Below are 17,671 nucleotides of genomic sequence, written 5' to 3'. Positions count from 1 at the left end.
GATCTATTGTGGTTTTTGTAATTTGTTAAAAATAAACGAGTTATTCAGATATGCGACTTTCGTTAAGTTCCTTGACAAGCTTTCACTAGGCACAGCAACTTTCATTAAGTTTAAACACTTTCTTTAAGTTAGGAAATTTTCGTTTAGTTTGGCGACTTTCGTCAGGTTTGGAAAAATTCGTTAAGTTTATTAACTTTCATCAAGTTAGAAATAATAACGAACTTAAACTTAAAATCATAATTTAAATTGAAAATTTAATTCACAATAAAATCTTTCGCTTGGAAATAGATTTGAATTAAGATTTATGCAATTTATAATTTAGTACCTTGAACTCGTAAACTGATTTGAAAAGCTACGTTTAGTTTAAAGAGTTTCGTTAAGTTTGAAGAGTTTCGTTAAGTTTGAAAATTTTCGTCAAGTTAAAAATAACAATGAAATTACGCTTAAAATCGTTATTTAGGTTGGAAATTTTATTAACAATAAAATCTTTTGTTCATAGAGCATTTGAAATAAGTGACCGTTTAGTGCTGACTTTAAGTTTTTAGAAAAAATAAGCCGATTTGATAAGTTTCGTTAAGTTTAAAAACTTTCGTTAAGTTTGGCATCTTTCGTTCAGTTAACAAAATTCCGTCAAGTTAAGCATTATATGATAATTTGATAAGTTGACATTTATCGTTCGCTTTGCTAGGTAGGTTCCAGTTTTACAACTTTCTTTAAGTTTTAAACTTTCTTAAAGTCAAAAAGAACAGCGAATTCAAACTCAAACTGGTTTTTTAAACTGAAAACTTTAATAAAAAAATTCCTCGAATAAACTGTTGCGAATCTTAAATTTCCAAAAAAAAAGAAACTGGTTTAAAGCTTTTGTTAAGTTTACAAATTTGCGTTAAGTTTTGAAAATTTTCGTCAAGTTTGAAGTTTTTCGTTAAGTTTGAAAACTTTCGTCAAGTTAGAAGCAACTTTTCATTCTAGCTTGAAACCGTAATTTGAGGTTAAAATAAACTAAATCTTTCGTTCAGTTTGCCAAGAAGGTATCAATTATGCAAATGTGCAAAAATAGCTTTCAATATAAGTATGCGAAAAATTTCGTTAAGTTCAAAGTTTTTTTTCATATTATTTTGAGTCTAAAACTGTCCTAGGGTCCATTTAGAGGTTAAACTAAAGCAAACAGATAAGCATCGTTTAGCTTAAAGGCTTTCGTTAGGCTCTAAAATTCAAGCGCTACCCTTGTGAAAAATCAAGTAAATTATAAAAGTTGTTTGCTTTAACGAGAGCTGTCGTTAAGTTTAAAATTTCATAACAAATTTAAGTGCGCTCTTTCCAAACTGAAAATTTTAGTTGCAAAACTTAAAATTTGTTTAACAAAATGTTCCACTCTGCAAATTTTTTCCACACGAATGACAACGCTAACATCCATTTCGCGCTACTATCCTTTCCCAATCATTATGAAAATCTTGTTATCCACCACACGCTAATGGTTTTCTATAGGACACGCCAATTGACGTTCACGGTAAACGTCTGTCCGCGAAGGTCACGTCTATTTTTCCTATACATTTTTAGCTTTCGTGATTTGTTTTTTGCTTTTGCATTTCACTTTAGCATGGCATATATATATATATACATATATTTAAACAAGATTCGGAAGTATTCTAGCCCATCTGTAGAACATACACACTTAAATTTGCATAAATACAAAAAAAAAAAAAATTAAGAAGAAATTAATTCTTTCACACGCATACGCGTTGATCGTTTATTTCGATTTTTGAATTTTTGTTTTTTTGATTTTTGTACTTTCGTAGCGCGCTCAACCGTCGTCCGTCGTTCATTCACCAACGGTGGCCGCGACAGACGCAACACAATTTTGCACCACTGAAAAATCGACTCGTCGAACGTCTCGATCGTTTAGCTGTTAGCGAAAGACTAAAATTGTCGAACTTAAAAAAGGCTGGGGATTCGACGAACCGTTAGGCGATCGCGCGATGATCATTTACAAAACCGAAGAAGTGAAAATACAAAGCAAATATACGTAAATAAAATAATAATAAAAAAGAAAGCAATTAAATAAAAACAAATTTTTAATAAATCTCAATGGGCGAGCAGCAGCAGCAGATGAGTGGGGCGCGATTGAGCCAAATATCTTGCGAGTCTTGCGAGAGCGCGTCATTGGCGGGAAAAGGTAAAAATATTTATGTACTTTGCAATGCGCCCAGCCATTCAGTTTTCGCTCAACTTTTGGGCGCACACAGAACTACTTACACAACGCTTGCAATCTTGAACTTGGCAATTGCTTTTCAAATACCTCAAGGGGGTGGCATTGATGAGTTTGTAGTTGCATGCGCTAGTAATAAGGGTAGTGATCTTTAGCGAGAAAGCGAGCGCTCTGAATGATAAAAAAAAAAAAAAAAAAAAAAAAATGTAGGAGCGAGTGATGATCGAACATAAATTTTTCCTTTGAAAATCGACTCGGCGTGCAAACATTGTAGCATTTTATTAATTAATTTAAATTCATTATAATATTTGTAATTAAAAGCACTCTGCATTTACATACATATATATATATATTTAATTTGAATGTGCACGCTATAAAAAATTATGATGTCAATCCAATGAAAAGTATGTAATTTTTTTTTCCTATCTTTTCATAAACGTTATGACCGCTGGCTATTTGCTGCTTTGGCATTTTGCCAGCGTCTAGCATCTATCACTCAGTTTTTTTTTTTTTTAACACTTTTTCATTGAGAGGAGACTGTAGAGATTTTGGTTGAAGCAGCAAAGAGACTCTTTAAAAAGTTTGAAAATTAGCTTACCTTTCGAAGAAGACAAACAAATTGATGAAAATGTCATTTTCTTCTTCCAGCGACATTTGCGAGAAAAATTATGGCAGAAATAGACACTGAATTCGCATTCTATGGCATCGATAAAGGCATGTAGAAGTTTGCTTTTTGTAAACCACTAGTCAAGAGATCATTCGTTTTCATGTCTACATAGTTTTGCGCCCACGGTGGCTAGCGATTTTAGTGCCTACAGCCGATAGGTATCGAATAAGCACCGAATATAGTGGCTTATATATATGGTAATGTTTTGCTTAGTAATCTAATTAAACATATGTAGCTACAGTGGCGGCAGAAATAATAGACTCACCTTACTTTGGCTATTATTCCATGGTTTATTTTATAATTAATATTTTTTATAAAAGCTTAGCTAGCTATACAACAAACACCATAAAAAGTCCCTTCTTCAAACTTTATAAAAAAATCATAAAAATTCGACAAATTTTCACCAAATTTTTAAACTTTTTATTCAGAATTGTTAGAAAAATTTTTGGTCTGCAGTTTTGTAGCCCAATCAAGTTTACAATAAACTGCAAGTTTTAAATGACTAGAAAATACCGTTGATTTTTGATTGTTTTTTTTTGACGATGCTAGGCAATCTCTTCCATTTACTAAAATTGCACTTTACTAAAATTGAATGGGCTACAAACCAGCATACCGAAAATTTTTCTAAAAATTCTGAATGAAAAGTTTAAAATTTGGTGAAAATTTGTCGAATTTTTATAGTTTTGGTCAAATTTTGAAAAGCCGATTTATATGATGTTTGTTGCATAACTACCTAGGCTTTTATAAAAAAATGTTAAAAGATAAAATAAAGTAAAAAAATATAACAAAAATTCTTAAAAGTACTTCGAGCCTATTATTTCTGCCGCCAGTGTATGTTAAACGAATTCAATTTCAATTCAAATTAATCATTTTGACGATAATCTGAAGCTCCATTTATTGTCATTGTGAGTGAGAAACATAAAGATAACACAGATATGAAATTAATTAACTTCACGGCAATCATAAAGTCATTGCTGCCGAATATTACATTACATATGTACAAATGTAACTTAAATATACATATGTACATAACCAATGAATATTATGCATACAAAAAGGGTATTTATTTCCTTGGATTTGGTTTAAAAGACTCAGTTTCGGAAACAAAATTTTTTTTTTAGATTTTAACATCAAACTGACGTTCGATAGCGTAAATAAAAGGTGTGCATGCGGCAAAAGAATAGATAGGAATTTCGATAAAAACATCGATAAATTATTCGATTAAAATAGCGATAGAGATACAAATATCAATATCACAATGAAAGCGACGTTTATTGTAGATGATATTAACAATAATGACATTGGTTACAATAAAAATTTCGATAACAAGATGATAACCATAACAGCGATAATAGTAACGATAAAGATAAAGATAAGAGAACGATTAATGAGCGAATAAAACATTTATATATATTTTTTTTGCTCAGTTCCTCTCCTTTTCGGAGCAGATTTGTTTCTTATCAAATAGCACAGGCCATCCCCTGTATGAAGCTTTTAGTAAAAAAAAATTTACCAAGCAAATCCAAATATTTTTTTTTATATTTTTTATGGTAAAATTAAAAAAGTAAAATATTTTTTTATTTTTAACAAAGTATAGTCGGTAATTTTTGCTGTCCAATTTTTACACATTCAATAAAACCAAAGTTAAGAATAAAATGTATTTTTTAATCTAAGAGTTAGCGAAAACTCACAAACGGTCCCGAAAAAATTCCGAAAAATGGCCGACAAGTACCGAAAGACAAACATGACACTTTATAAATGCCAACTTTGACAATTTTTATTGACAAAAACTTTGTTTGCTCGGTCTTTCTCCGTCTTCTAGCTATACAAAAAATGAAAGATTGGAATATTTTCTATGGATCTCTGACAAAAATGTAGCGCCCAATTTGTGACTTTTAACGTAACCTTATATAGGAATAGTATAGAATTTATGGTATTTTTAAGGCGTTTTGGGGTTAAGTTTGCATGACAGGTATGTATGTGTTAAAGTAAACCGATTACTCCAATTTTTTGGATGATTAGTTATAATATTATTACTAACATAAGGCAAAATTTCACAGCCTTTTTAATGCGTTTTTGAGGTTAGGTTTGTATGGGTGGTATACTTCAAAATAAACCGATTACGCCCACTTTTTGAGGTTCACATATAACATTATTGAATGGTGTGCTTTTTAGGACATTTTTGAGGTTAGGATTACATATATGGGAAATATGCTTTAAAATAAATCGATTACGCGAATTTTCCGTTCTTTCAGGATTTATGTCCATAAATATTGCATGCAGAAAATTGAGGTTCTACGCCAAATCCCTCCATTTTTTTTTCTAAAAAATTTATGGGTCTGTACCACTGTGCGACTTATAAACGTACGGGTATTAACATGATTGTTCACACAAATATTCCACGTCAACTTCGAACTCTGCATATAACACATTCCCTTGTAGTACATTAACCGCTAAGTAAATAAATTTCCAGTGGTAAATAGATATTCTATAATAGTACATTTTGCATGAACAAAGGACACAACCACTTCACTCTCATAATTACCTTAATCTTTCCGAATACGGATTTAGGACGCGTACGCTTTGAATAGTGACACACAGTGCTGCCATTTTTTAAGCAATGCATTGACGTTAGTAGACATCTTGTGAGCAACATAATAGTCATAGCTTAGCAATGCAAAAAAAAGTCAGAGCAGCAAACGCGACGCGTCACATGGACCATGCGTTCTTCACATCAAATTCACTTTAGTCTAACTAAATTTACTTTTATATAATAAATTAGTAAAACACCAGCATTTCCAAGCAACCAAACAGCCACCAACTAACCAACCAACCAGGCAACCAACCAGGCAACTCTCCACTCCTTTTGTAACTCAATGTTGCGCGAAGACGAAGCCAAAGGACAAGAGCACTCACTACAGTGAAAATCGATATTCCTTTGCTGTTTCGTGAGTTAACGCCCTTGGCATCGCAAAATGAATGAGAAAATTTTGTTTGCTGTCTAAAGCTTTTCTAAGGAATTTCATTTCAGTTTAAGTTTCACAATTCAGCCTTTTTGTGTGTGGTCGGAGTCATGCAGCTGTTAAGCTGAGTTTTAATCGCTTCACTTCGACCTCTTCATGAATATTTTTTCTTCAAATTTTTTAGCGGCCTTTTTCAAAGAAATGTCCTTTATTACGTTGTCCTTCGTGCAACGCCAATTTTTTTTTTTTCTAACGCGAATTCAGGTCACCTCGTAAATTTTTCATATAGATTTTTATAAAAAGAATAATTAGTTTAATCACTGCCACCGCTAGCTAGCCTTGCGTGCGTGCTAATGTCAGCTTGACTTATGGAAACGAAATAAAATATTTCACAAAGCTAAAAAGATTAGCCGCTGTGGAGTGGAGTATCGCAGCGCAAAAATGGGATTTCGTTATGGGGCTGTGGCGTAAAATGCAGATATTAACAAACATACATACATACATATTTACGTTCACAAGAATGTAGTATGTATATATATATGTATGTATGTAAGTATATAAAGCTATGTGTATGCGCCACCCTTTTCTTGCTTCATTTACATACCAACTGTGTCGTTTGCAGTTATTACCAAATAACAATTCGTTTGGCAGGCAGGGACTTCCCTGTACTTTTGAATATACATACATACGGGTGCTGGACTTTCCCACTTTTTTTTCTCTGCACGCGAGTTGGCTCATTTCACACAGAGCTCAAGCTTTTACAATGCCAGTGACAAAATTATTTATGTAAAAAGTTATATTTATGCATATCGATGGATTAAGGATTTCTCACTATGTTTATGCTCACTCCTCTTGCAGTCGGCGGCATGCTTGCGTTAATCACTACTAAATAATATTAAGGCCAACGAAAATACGCCCTGTTTATTCGAAGGTTGTGAGCCCGATCGAAACTTGTCGCACATGAAATGCCAAGATTTAACATTTTTTTCCTTCATACCTTTCATGTTTGTATATAAGCATTTATTTGGTGACGGCTAAAACTTGTAGATGGCTTCGTTTGCATACCATAAAGAAAGTTCGACGACGCCACATAATAATATAAAGTTAAAGTGGTGGCAAAATTCGACAGAGAAACAGTGGGCCCTGATAGGATCAGGGAGCCTGGAACACAAACCATGGGGACGACATGTGGCCATGATGGCGTAAACCAATGCATAGAAGACATTCGAATTATTTCACAAATGGAAATGTTCATAGTCGCTTGAACTCAAGACCTTAGCGCTTCTTGAACCGTCAGCATACCAGCACTGGATGTGAGACCAAAAAGTGTTTTCTAGAGTGGTTGCACACGGTTTTGCTGCCTAGTTGAATCTAAAGCATTTCTCAAGGTTCGACTTGTCGATTGTGTCCGTCTTATTGAATTGGGTCTTGGAAATTTCCGTCTTAGTCTGTAGGTGCAACCTGTCAATATGATTTTGCCTCTATATTTGGCCTCTCTTTTAAAGTTGAGCAGGGCCTTCTTAGCGCCTTGGTTTATGATGGTTGGTGGTTGTGGGTTGCAAATAATTCTCCAGTAGGGTAAGTTCGCATGCCTTATGTAACGTAGGTGCGTCTAAGCAACTGAGGCCTGTTGACTGAACGTCAAACTGTATTAAAAGTTGGTCCATTTTGACTACTCTCCTGCTTCATATTTATGTCATCGTGAGTCTGGCTAGCATTGGATTTATAGAATATAGGGGCTTCATCTCCATGTTTTGGCCACCATTATTCGACTAAGGCCTTGTATCGAGAAAAACGTTTTTAAAAGTACCCTGAGTATCGGACCAAAGCTTTAATTTTTTGTTTGCCTCAATAAAGACGTGGGAAGAAGTACTACTGACTCGCGAAACTCTTCATAATCTATATTGCAAAACAGTTCTTAAATTCCCCGTGGCGCGAATGCAGATATCTTTTCAGCACACGCTTGTAAAGAGAAGTTATAACGATTATTGGATCAGAGAGACAGTCCTTCAGGAGGTAGTTTTTACAATTTAGTGCAGGAAGTACCGAGGATCTACACAGTTAATCTTCACCCTACTCCTAGTGGCTCTCGCTTTTCTTGTATCTCTGAGTTTAACATCGGCCGTGTGCCTCAACCCGAACCCGAAATCGAACCCACTATGCTGCGGAGCCTGGAGGAAAAGCAACTGATCTTTCAAGGCTGACTCGGAGTACTTGAGAACTCAAAGCCATCAATACCTTATCAAATAAAAGAATCCTCCTACATACATATATATTTTCTTTCCAACTCACCTGTATAACGGCGGCATTCTCTTCCGTTTTCACACCATCCATTTCGGTGCGATTACGCATCGCTGCTGCCGCTTTAGCCTCCTGATAGTCGATATCACCCGTCTGTAGTCGTTTCATTTCAGCCAAATTGCTAGTTGCCTGCTCCGTACTGAAACCATCGGCTACGACTTTCGTCTTCGATTCGGTCTTTGTGCTTCTCTCTTCGAATTTAACGGTATCGACAATTTTACCCGAACCGCCCAAGCCATTGGTGGTGGTAAGTTTGCCATTCGAGACACTAACCAAATCGGCCAATTTGTGATGATCATCATCGGCATCGGGAAATGTAACCAACGGTTCGGCATCGCTGTCGACGAGATTTTCAATGGATGAGCGGATTCTGAAATGAATGGAAACAAATTAGTTTTTCACAAAGTTACAAAAGTAATAATTGAATTTCGAAAGTGTCTAGTAAAACGGTGTTTACATGCGGCGATTTTACATGCAATTTCAGAGGCGATTTGTTGAATCGAAACTTGGTTGGCTGCGCCTTAACTTCATCGGAAGCGATTAGTTGAAAGGCCATTCACACCAGGCAAGTAAAAGTTGCATGTAAAATTGCCCCATATAAACGCCGTATAAGCAGCTCAACGTACTTCTTTTTCAAATTTTCAATAGCATCCGCACTGTTCAGCGCTTTCAATTGTGTGAGATCGTTTATGGATGGTTGATGTGCTGCTGCTGCTGAGATGGCCAAATTATTGCTGCTGCTGCCCAGTGCACCGCTATTCGTGTTGTTGGCATTGCGGCCAACAAGATCGGTTATTTCAGACATGGAATTTTTCATTTCGCTTAAATCGCGTTGCAGTGCTGCCGTCTTCATTTCGGACGATGATGTCGACGACGAGGAGGTGGACGAAGATGATGAGGATGTAATGTGATGTAAACGTTTCTTTTCAACGCGTGTTGTTGTACTGCTGTTAACGACCTGAAAATGCAGAGAATGGGAGAAATATGGAAAAGTTAGTTGAAAAGTTATCATCAAAAAACGTATTTTTTTGTTGTCTTTGTTGTATGTAGATAAAGGTAAATATTTACAATCTAGGAAAGATAAGGCTAGTGGGCAGCTAGATAAAGCCCATACATACATATGTACATAAGCTTGTGTGTAGAGGGCGCTGTTGGCAAGCGTCGAAGAAGTATTCGAATCGAAAGTCAAGGTGCACAGAAAGGATAGATTTTGACTGCGCAGAATTTTATAGGTAAATCGAAAAAAAAAAAAAATTTTTGCATGTCTTTCTATGTTTTTTTTTTTCTAATTGAGGCTGGCTGCGCATAGAGATATACATTTGCATGTCTAAACAACATCGCAAAGATATTTTCGCAATGAGTCGTTTGCGCTAAAAATACAAAGCGACAATCGCAACAAATAAATATTTTGATTGTACACATTTGTTTTTTTTTTTTCTTTTGCTTGTTAATTATTTGTAATCATTATTGCAGAGTAGAAATAATTTTTTGTTTGCTTTGGCACGAATGTAAGACACTAGCGACTAAGTAAACGCGCAACGCTCGCAAAAGAGAAATTTGGACGAGCGCCAGTGGTGAGCGGACAGACGTAATCTGCTTTTATCAGCGTACTATTCAAATTAAAGTGGAATATAACAAACACTCAAACAAAGGAAAGGCGTTTTCGGGCTGAATTGAAAAAAAAAAAAATTAATAGCCGAGTATGTTGGGGTTGGTGGAGGGCAATCGAAAGAGAATAATTTAGTAAATTGAATTTCACAATTGTAGTAGATTTTTGCAGAAAAATAATTTTTCTTCATACATTAAAATATTTGAAATCTCGAATAAAATATGAATGTAAACAAATTTTCCGCAAATATGGACTACTTTGTTTACGTTGTGTACTGGCAGCGTCATCGGACCGTACATCTGCGAGGACGAGGATGGAGCTATAGGAGCCGCCAATTCTCAGCGATATGTTGTGAAGATCAAAATTCATTTTGCCCTGAAATTTAATATTTTGATCTGAACGAAGCGTGATTTCAACACAAGACAGGGCCACATGCCACACAACGCGACTATTTATTTCGCTGCTGCGTTAGAATTTCCCAATATGGCGCCGTGAATTAATCACCAGTTTCTGGAAATTTTGATTGGCTTAGGCGGTTACAGCATTAAACCAGAAGAAGAAGAAATACTAAATACTTAAGTACATAAATATTTGAGGGTGCTAATTACTTATGTACTTAGGTATTTAATAAATCACTAAACTTAAAGGTTCAATAAAAACAATCGGAAATTTTTGTTTTGTTGTTAGTTTTTCGGGATTCTTCGTGTTTTACTTTTCAGGATTATTTTAGGTAATATTTATTTTTTTTAATTTTTTTTGAATATCGAGATTCTTCCTGCTTATTTTTCGCGATATTTCGGTATTTTAGAGACCTTTCAGGATTTTTCATAATTTATTCAGGTATTTATTAATTTATTCTGGTTACTACTTTGGGATTTTCATGACTTCTCGAGACTTTTCTTTAATTTTGAAGGATTTTTCGGGATTATTCCTGCTAGATTTTTCGGGGGCTTTCGGGATTTCATGATTATTTTAGTATTTTCTAGACTATTTCGGAATTTTGGGTAATTATTCCTTGAATGAAGCTCACAAGTTCTTAATACTCCCGAGCAAATTCTTCAGTTCACATAAAATTTAAACTTCGAAACAAGCATCAAGCTCAATCGCACAATTACAGTTAAAGCTGGGCAAATATTTATTTACATTCGGCACACATGATTGAATAAATTACTCTGGCACGACCAGCCGGCTACCAAAACAATTGAACACGTAAAAAAGCCATAAAAACTAAAGAACTATAAAATCCATTATTAGCCCGCAAGCAAGTGAATATGTACAGTCTCGCACAAAATTATTGGTACAGAGAATTTTTCACAATGTATGCAACATTTTTTATTTCAAGTTTTTTCCGTAAATTTTTTATAAAAATATACTTTACACTACAACAAAAAACATAACAATAAAATTTCTCAACTTTGTGCAAAACTCAGGAAAATTCAATACATTTCCAACTTTCACAGAAAAATTTTGAAAATTTTAGTGCAAATTAAGGTGCATGCTTGAAGTTGCAAAAAATCGGGTTGATTTTTGACAATTTTTTTTTTAACAGTTTCACGCAATATACATATTGTCGAACATGTTTCGTGATTTCATTTTCAAAATTTTTCTAAAAATCTGATAAGTTGAAAATTTGTTGAATTTTCAGAAATTTAATTTTTATATATTTTGTTGTAGTATAAATTAGATTTTTATAAAAAAACTTGCGGAAAAAAATTTTAAAAATTTTCTATGCCAATAATTTTGTGCCGGACTGTACATAGGCATGTGTAAGTAAATTTTATGCCGGCACGAAAAGCCAAAGTACAAAATAAAAAGAAATAAAAATTAATAATTTATTCATTATTAGAGAAAAAAGGAGAGAGAAAAGCTAACAAACGTTTTCCGCAAAGCTCAACAGCGAATACCGTTTATTGCGCGCAATGGCAGCTGGCAAATAAAATATTTTTATTTTAATGTACTCTAATATTTATACAGTATATACTGCATATGTAAGTTCGCAATAGAACTGTGCGCATAATGATTGCGGTTTGATAAATTGCCTACAGTCCACACAGACATAATATGTATGTAAATTACCGGCAGGGCGTATACGTAACTAATTGCTCACCGTTGCGCCACTTTCTCGTAAAGGCGAAAATAAATAATAAATTTTTAGTTTAAAATTGGCTTGCTGCTTTTGAATTCTTCTAAAAATGTTGCAATCGCGCTTTTAGGAATATTTTCGCAAATGGCTGACTGCCGCCACTTTGTCTTTTTTGGTTGTAAAAACAACTTTTTTTTTTTTAGTTTTTCATCATTTATAGCATATTTATGTAAATATATGTTTATCTTCTTCAAATCTCGCTATTAGTAATCATTGCTAATTTTGGTCAAGCTGCACGTACAGCGTATGTTTTTTTTTGTAATTTAAATTTGCGAAACTTTTCACTTTTTTCATTTATTTACTTTGCTTAGGCGAAATGTCATTCTTGACGCATATATGTACATATATTATGGATTTTATAGAGACATGCGTCTACACATGAGTGTATGTTAATTACCGGCACATTGTGTCACTCAACGTCTATCCAGTTTTGTCGCCTTTTTAGCTTATGCAGCTTCGGTGAGTGTAGGCGTACGTGGCGTCTAAAAGGCGCTCTTTCACTAATAACATTTAATTTTTTTATAAGGAAATCTGCTGTCTGGAAACTAATGCTAAAATGAAAAAATTGCCAAATTTTGGCCTTAGCTTACTAAATCTTGTGCGCTTTGACAGCTATCAGCTTAATGCCGGATGAACACTCATCCTTGGTAGGTCGAAGAAAAAATATTACCAGCAGCAAAATGAATGGGATTTCGTGAGAAATTTTAAATGTACTGGTATTTAAGTGAAATTCGCTAAATTAGAAAATTCTGCGGAAAATGAGAATGTTTCAACCCGGCCAATTCGTGCAATCTATTTATTTAGAAAATAAATATTAATTTTGAAGAAGAAACTCGCCTTTGGTTGCTCATTCTAATTATTGCATTATTTTTTTGTTAAAAATAATAATTTTCCTACAAATTCTGAACACTGAATCAACCTTAAATAGCAGTAGTTCCACAAATATCTCGACTCTCACGATTTTGAACTAAATCGACCGATAAAAATTGATCTCAACTCTAGCGCCACCTAGCAGCTTTACTTTTCTACTTTTCTACTTGTGTGGCCAATAGATGCGCATAATATGATCTTATTATTAACCAAATCGGAAAATAAATACGGTTGTTGTAAATGTGTTGACTCCAGCGTCACCTAGCGGATCCACATAAATTTACTAATCCTCCTCCCAGGCCCGCTCAAAAAAGCTTACACAAATTTAATTACAAACAGATGTAGGTCTAAGAGGCATGAAGTGCCAAAATTGCAAAGAATTATTAGATATTATCAGGATAAGAGCTTCCCCAAGGCCAGTGTATTTACTCCGTGTGCTTCTAAATGCCAGTTTAGGAAAGCTCTAAAAAGCTGCTGTGTAATATTTTTTAGTCGTGACTGGTTTAGAAACAAATGCTTGAGAGATCGTTTAACAATAAATCAGTAATTCAATCGAGCTTTGCCATAAGAATTCGATTTAAAAAGCTTCAAAGCTCCATATGCCAACATTTTTAAATTGAATTTTATTAAAGAAATTCGATATTTAAACTCACGCAGCTCCTAATGCACGCAAAATAAAAGCTTTAAAGCAGTTTTAGCAAGAAGAAGCTTTTCGTTTGTGTTCATGCGTCTAAAACAGTAATGGGTATAAAGAGCTTTTACACTGCGCTTAAAGAGAACCTTTGCAAGGCGGCGCCCATTGCCAGTGTAAAACAGATACGGCTAAAACCAGTCACGAATGAAATATATCCTGCGGGGGAAGCCTTTTAAAGCCCTCTCTTTAAATTTTTTTTATATCAGTGAAGCTCATTGAGAGCTTTCACACAGAACGTTTATTGCAAATCTGCGGCATGTGTTTTGATCGTGACTGTTATTTATGCACGCGCTCAGATCAAAAGCTTTCTCTGGTTATCGCTGATATAAAATGTCCAAAAAGCAAAAAAAAGGATAGCTTTTATTTTGTGCCGGCCGTATATACATACATAAATTGCCTTTAAAAGCTTATGAAGTCGCCACCATTGCCAGAGCCAGAGTTTTAGCATAAGTGGACAATGGTTTTATTTTATTATTATATTCTATTCGTGCTTTGAAGGGATAAATAATGTACTTAGTCCAAAATCAGTAAGATTGAACCAGTTTAATACCAACTTACTCTAGCATACGTCGAAACACACAAAACTTTGCGAGTAAGAGACGCATAACTGGCCTTCGATAGCTCCAGAGATAGCGTCAAGTAATTCGGTACTTATTTTAAGACCATTGTAGTAGTTTCGACAAGTATTCGTAAAATCTAAGAAAATTCTACCCCAATGAAAATACCAGCTACATGTACAGATTCAGTGATAGCATTTTTATAGGTTTCTGAAAAATGAATCTCTGAACCATTCAATAATAAGCCCGATTATTTTAAAAACGGACCGTAGTACCTTAGTTTACAATAGATCTATTTTTTTTTAATATGACTTCTTCATTTCATAGTTACTACACTGTAGTTCATTCAGTCCAGACACTTTCAGCCATTAAGCTCACTTCAAACTACATTCGTTTTTATAAGTTCATACATATTTACATATCTACTAACCTTGCAACAGCTCTACAATTGCAAATACTTTTTTTGCGTTGTTTTTTTTTTTTTGTTTTGTATTTTCTACTGTCTTTTCAGTTCCTTCTTGGTGCTTTAGCTTCTACCGCTGATCGCAATTTGATCAATCAATCAATTTATGCTTGTTTCACTTTAGTGCTTTTGCGCAAATCCGTAAACCGGATCGCCTCTTCCTTTTACTACATACACGTTTTCTTGCCTTTTTTTGCTTTTTTGTTGTTCGTTTCAACTTTTACTTTGTACTAATTTATTATCACTTCTTTTTGAGAATCAATATTGTTAAGTTGTGTACTTCTGCACTTATGTATGTATGTATGTATGCGGGCGTAGCTTTTTAGCTGCCTGCGTGCGTTTGTGTTGGTGCTTTTGAAAAAAAAAAAAATCTATACTTTATCGTTTCACCAAAGATTGTCTGCTATCTTAAGCACATAAAATAGCAAAAGTATGCTTGAAAGTATTTATGTCTGGCATACAAATTGAGTGCTGCTTCAATAATACTTTGCGACACGTTGACTTTATTATAATTTACTCTTCACTTAATTGTAGCTTTCGGCAGCATTTGAGGTTGATTAATGTACCTTATTTTAGGTGCGCTTAGGTTCACTTGGCTTTTGGCAAAAGCAGCATGAAATTTCTTGTAGCTGTATATATTTTTGTTTTCTACAATTTTACGTTTGTTTTATTTGTCATTTATTTCAGTCACTTTTTCACGTATTAAATCGCGTGTTTTTGTTTTCAATATCTGTACGTTAGTTTGTGCGGTGCAGTTTGTTCCTGAGTATCTTTAATTCATCGCTCGTACGTGCAATCTTCGCAACTGTTTCGCCTTTAGTTGGCTATCTAGAAATCAGCCAGTCACAGTACCTTTACTTGTACTAACAATTACATACACACACTTAACTTTTTTTTCGGTGATTCTCTATCTACAAGTTCTTGCTTCACTTTTGCTATTTTAATTCATTAGCTTGTCGATTTTCGCTTAAGTCTTCCAAGCTGATAACAGCGATACGGCGCAAAGTTTTTCTTAAAATTTTATTTTTTTTTGAAATTTTTAATTTTATTTTAAGCTGCTTTATTGCGGCTGATTCACTTCAAGCTTTATCGCATTGCGCTTTAACTGATTCTATACACAGTTCAGTTCAGTTCAGTTTTTTTTGTGAGCGTTTTAGTTGCGCAGCTCACTTTTACTCACTTTTATTTCGGAACTTCGCTTAGAATGAATAATTAAATCCGCTACGCTCTTCGTTTTAATTAGATTTCTTAGAAATCAGGTTTGATTTTTCGCTTTGTATTTACTTTTCGTTTCTTTTTGTTTTATTTGGTTTCTTTTTTTCGCGCGCTTTAGACGTTCGTTTATTTTGCAAAGCGTTTCGTTATTTCATTTCGCGTTTTTTTTTTCACAAAATCATAGATCGTCGTTTTTTTTCTATTACAACTGCATCAATATTTAGAAATAATTTATGCAGTTTTTCGTTTACTTTTATATAAAAATCGTTTTCGTTTATTTTTCGTCGTTTTATTAAATATTCGTTTGATATTTCTATTTTATTAATACGCGTAAATTTCTCAGAAAAAATATATAACAATTACGCGTAACCGTTTTTCGTTTATTATTTTGTTTAACATTTATTTTTTTCGTTTGCGATTCGGCGTTTTAAATACGTTTGACTCCTCCAAAATATGCTATGCCATTTAAAGTAAATTTGCTTCCTTCGTTTTTCCACTACTTGGCTGGATCCTGCTATAGCAACGATCTGATCATTCGTTTAAAAATTATATGTGACCACCAATGCTCATCATCGTCCGTTGTCCAACGTTCGCTCGCTCGCTCGTTTCGTTTCGTTATGATCGCTGCGCTCAGAAAATATCAACAGCTACACTCGCTTAGCGCTGAAAGCACTTAAAAAAGCTTTGAGCTTCGCAATGTTTTTTTTTGCTTAAATATTAATTCCACATACGCTCTGCTGTACTCTTGCACCTAAATGCTAGTAGTGGCGCGCGTTGTTGGTGTTGTTCTTATCTAGCATGTCGCGATCGTCGCCGCCGCCGCCGCTGTAGCTTTTTGTCATTGGCGTTTGTGTAGGAAGTTTGTTTGTTCTGACTGCTGTTGAGTGAGTGACACCATTACCTCTACAATTGTTTGTATGTATGTATGTGCTGTATGGGCGAACGTATGCAATTGCGAATGAGAGCGTCCATCGATCGTAAGCACCTGCAAATTGTCTATGTATGCCAAACTCAAAAGTTTTAAAAACACTCGCATGAGCTCAACAATTTCTGGGAATTTTCACTTCATCTAACTAAGTATGTACATAATTTGCAGCTCAAATAGTGCCAAACGTTTCATTTTTTCTATTTGTTTGGGTCTTTACATACAGCCACATATATGTATTAAATATTCTAAGTTATTAAATTTTAATAAGCAAATTATTGAGGGCAAAAAAAGAGTTTATTGTACTGAGTTGCGGTGTTTCAGTTTCGCTGTTGTTTTGATTCAATAACTTTTTTTTTTTTACTTCACCTGAATTGAACTTTTTTGCACTGCATGAAATCGTTTATAATTTATTTGGATGGCTTTAAACTTAAGCAATGATTAATAATATGCCGATAAAAGTTTTTGATTGATTTCTTTCTTATTGGAATCATAATAATGTTCATAATGTATGTATTTCTTACCGACTTTAAAAATGAGATCGACATACATATGCATTTTTTTATGTACAGCTGTATCTGTAAATTTGTATATGGGTTCATAGCTACAAGGAAGCAGAAAGCTCTGCCTAAAAGCCTATAATTGAGGCTTCCTTCAGTCGGATTCCAGCATTCGTTATCGCTAATTTTCATCGCCAAAAATTTTCAAAAGAGTACCAGGCAGCATCTAAGTAAATACATACTCCTCATACTACCAGATGTGGCTCATTACACGTGCATCTGTTACTTTTCCATGCTGTATACTTTAAGGCCCCACTTCCTTGCATTTAGAGAATTTTGGCGACGAAAATTTAGCGTAGCGATTGCCAGAATTCCATTGTACTCAGAGTTGGCTGTCCTTAATGCAAATGCCAACCAGCTGTGTACCGTTATAATGTGAAATCAGCATCTACTTCGATAGGCAAGTGGCAATCAGGGCTTTTTGATCACTCAAGGATCACTTAGAATTAGCAGGCGAATGAATTAGCTCACCCACGGTTGCGTAAAAAACTGTCTAAT

The 17,671-nt window shown here is 34.4% G+C and overlaps 1 protein-coding gene across 9 annotated transcripts in view; it reads right to left on the bottom strand.

Annotated features, from left to right (window-relative positions):
* Window positions 1-17,671, bottom strand: part of LOC118747915 (NAD(+) hydrolase sarm1) — a 98,531-nt gene that overhangs the window by 16,432 nt on the left and 64,428 nt on the right. For 7 of the 9 annotated variants that reach the window (XR_004993999.1, XM_036482131.1, XM_036482132.1 and 4 more), the window contains exons 3-4: window positions 8,764-9,095; window positions 8,129-8,507 (exon numbers count right to left, since the gene is read on the bottom strand). Coding sequence is in view for 8 of the 9 variants with exons in the window: in XM_036482131.1 (XP_036338024.1) it covers window positions 8,129-8,507; window positions 8,764-9,095 (711 nt within the window). In the remaining variant the exon portion in view is untranslated. Of the gene's footprint in view, window positions 1-5,418; window positions 5,684-8,128; window positions 8,508-8,763; window positions 9,096-14,440; window positions 15,151-17,671 lie in introns of those variants that run through there. The other 2 variants (XM_036482136.1, XM_036482137.1) reach the window with 2 other exon arrangements.

Source organism: Rhagoletis pomonella, unplaced genomic scaffold (assembly GCF_013731165.1).
Source record: "Rhagoletis pomonella isolate Grant_MI unplaced genomic scaffold, Rhpom_1.0 Rhpom_scaffold_00012, whole genome shotgun sequence".
Classification (NCBI taxonomy): Eukaryota; Metazoa; Arthropoda; class Insecta; order Diptera; family Tephritidae; genus Rhagoletis; species Rhagoletis pomonella.
The sequence above is the reverse complement of the archived record's forward strand: the minus strand, read 5'-3'. Positions and strand labels throughout refer to the sequence as shown.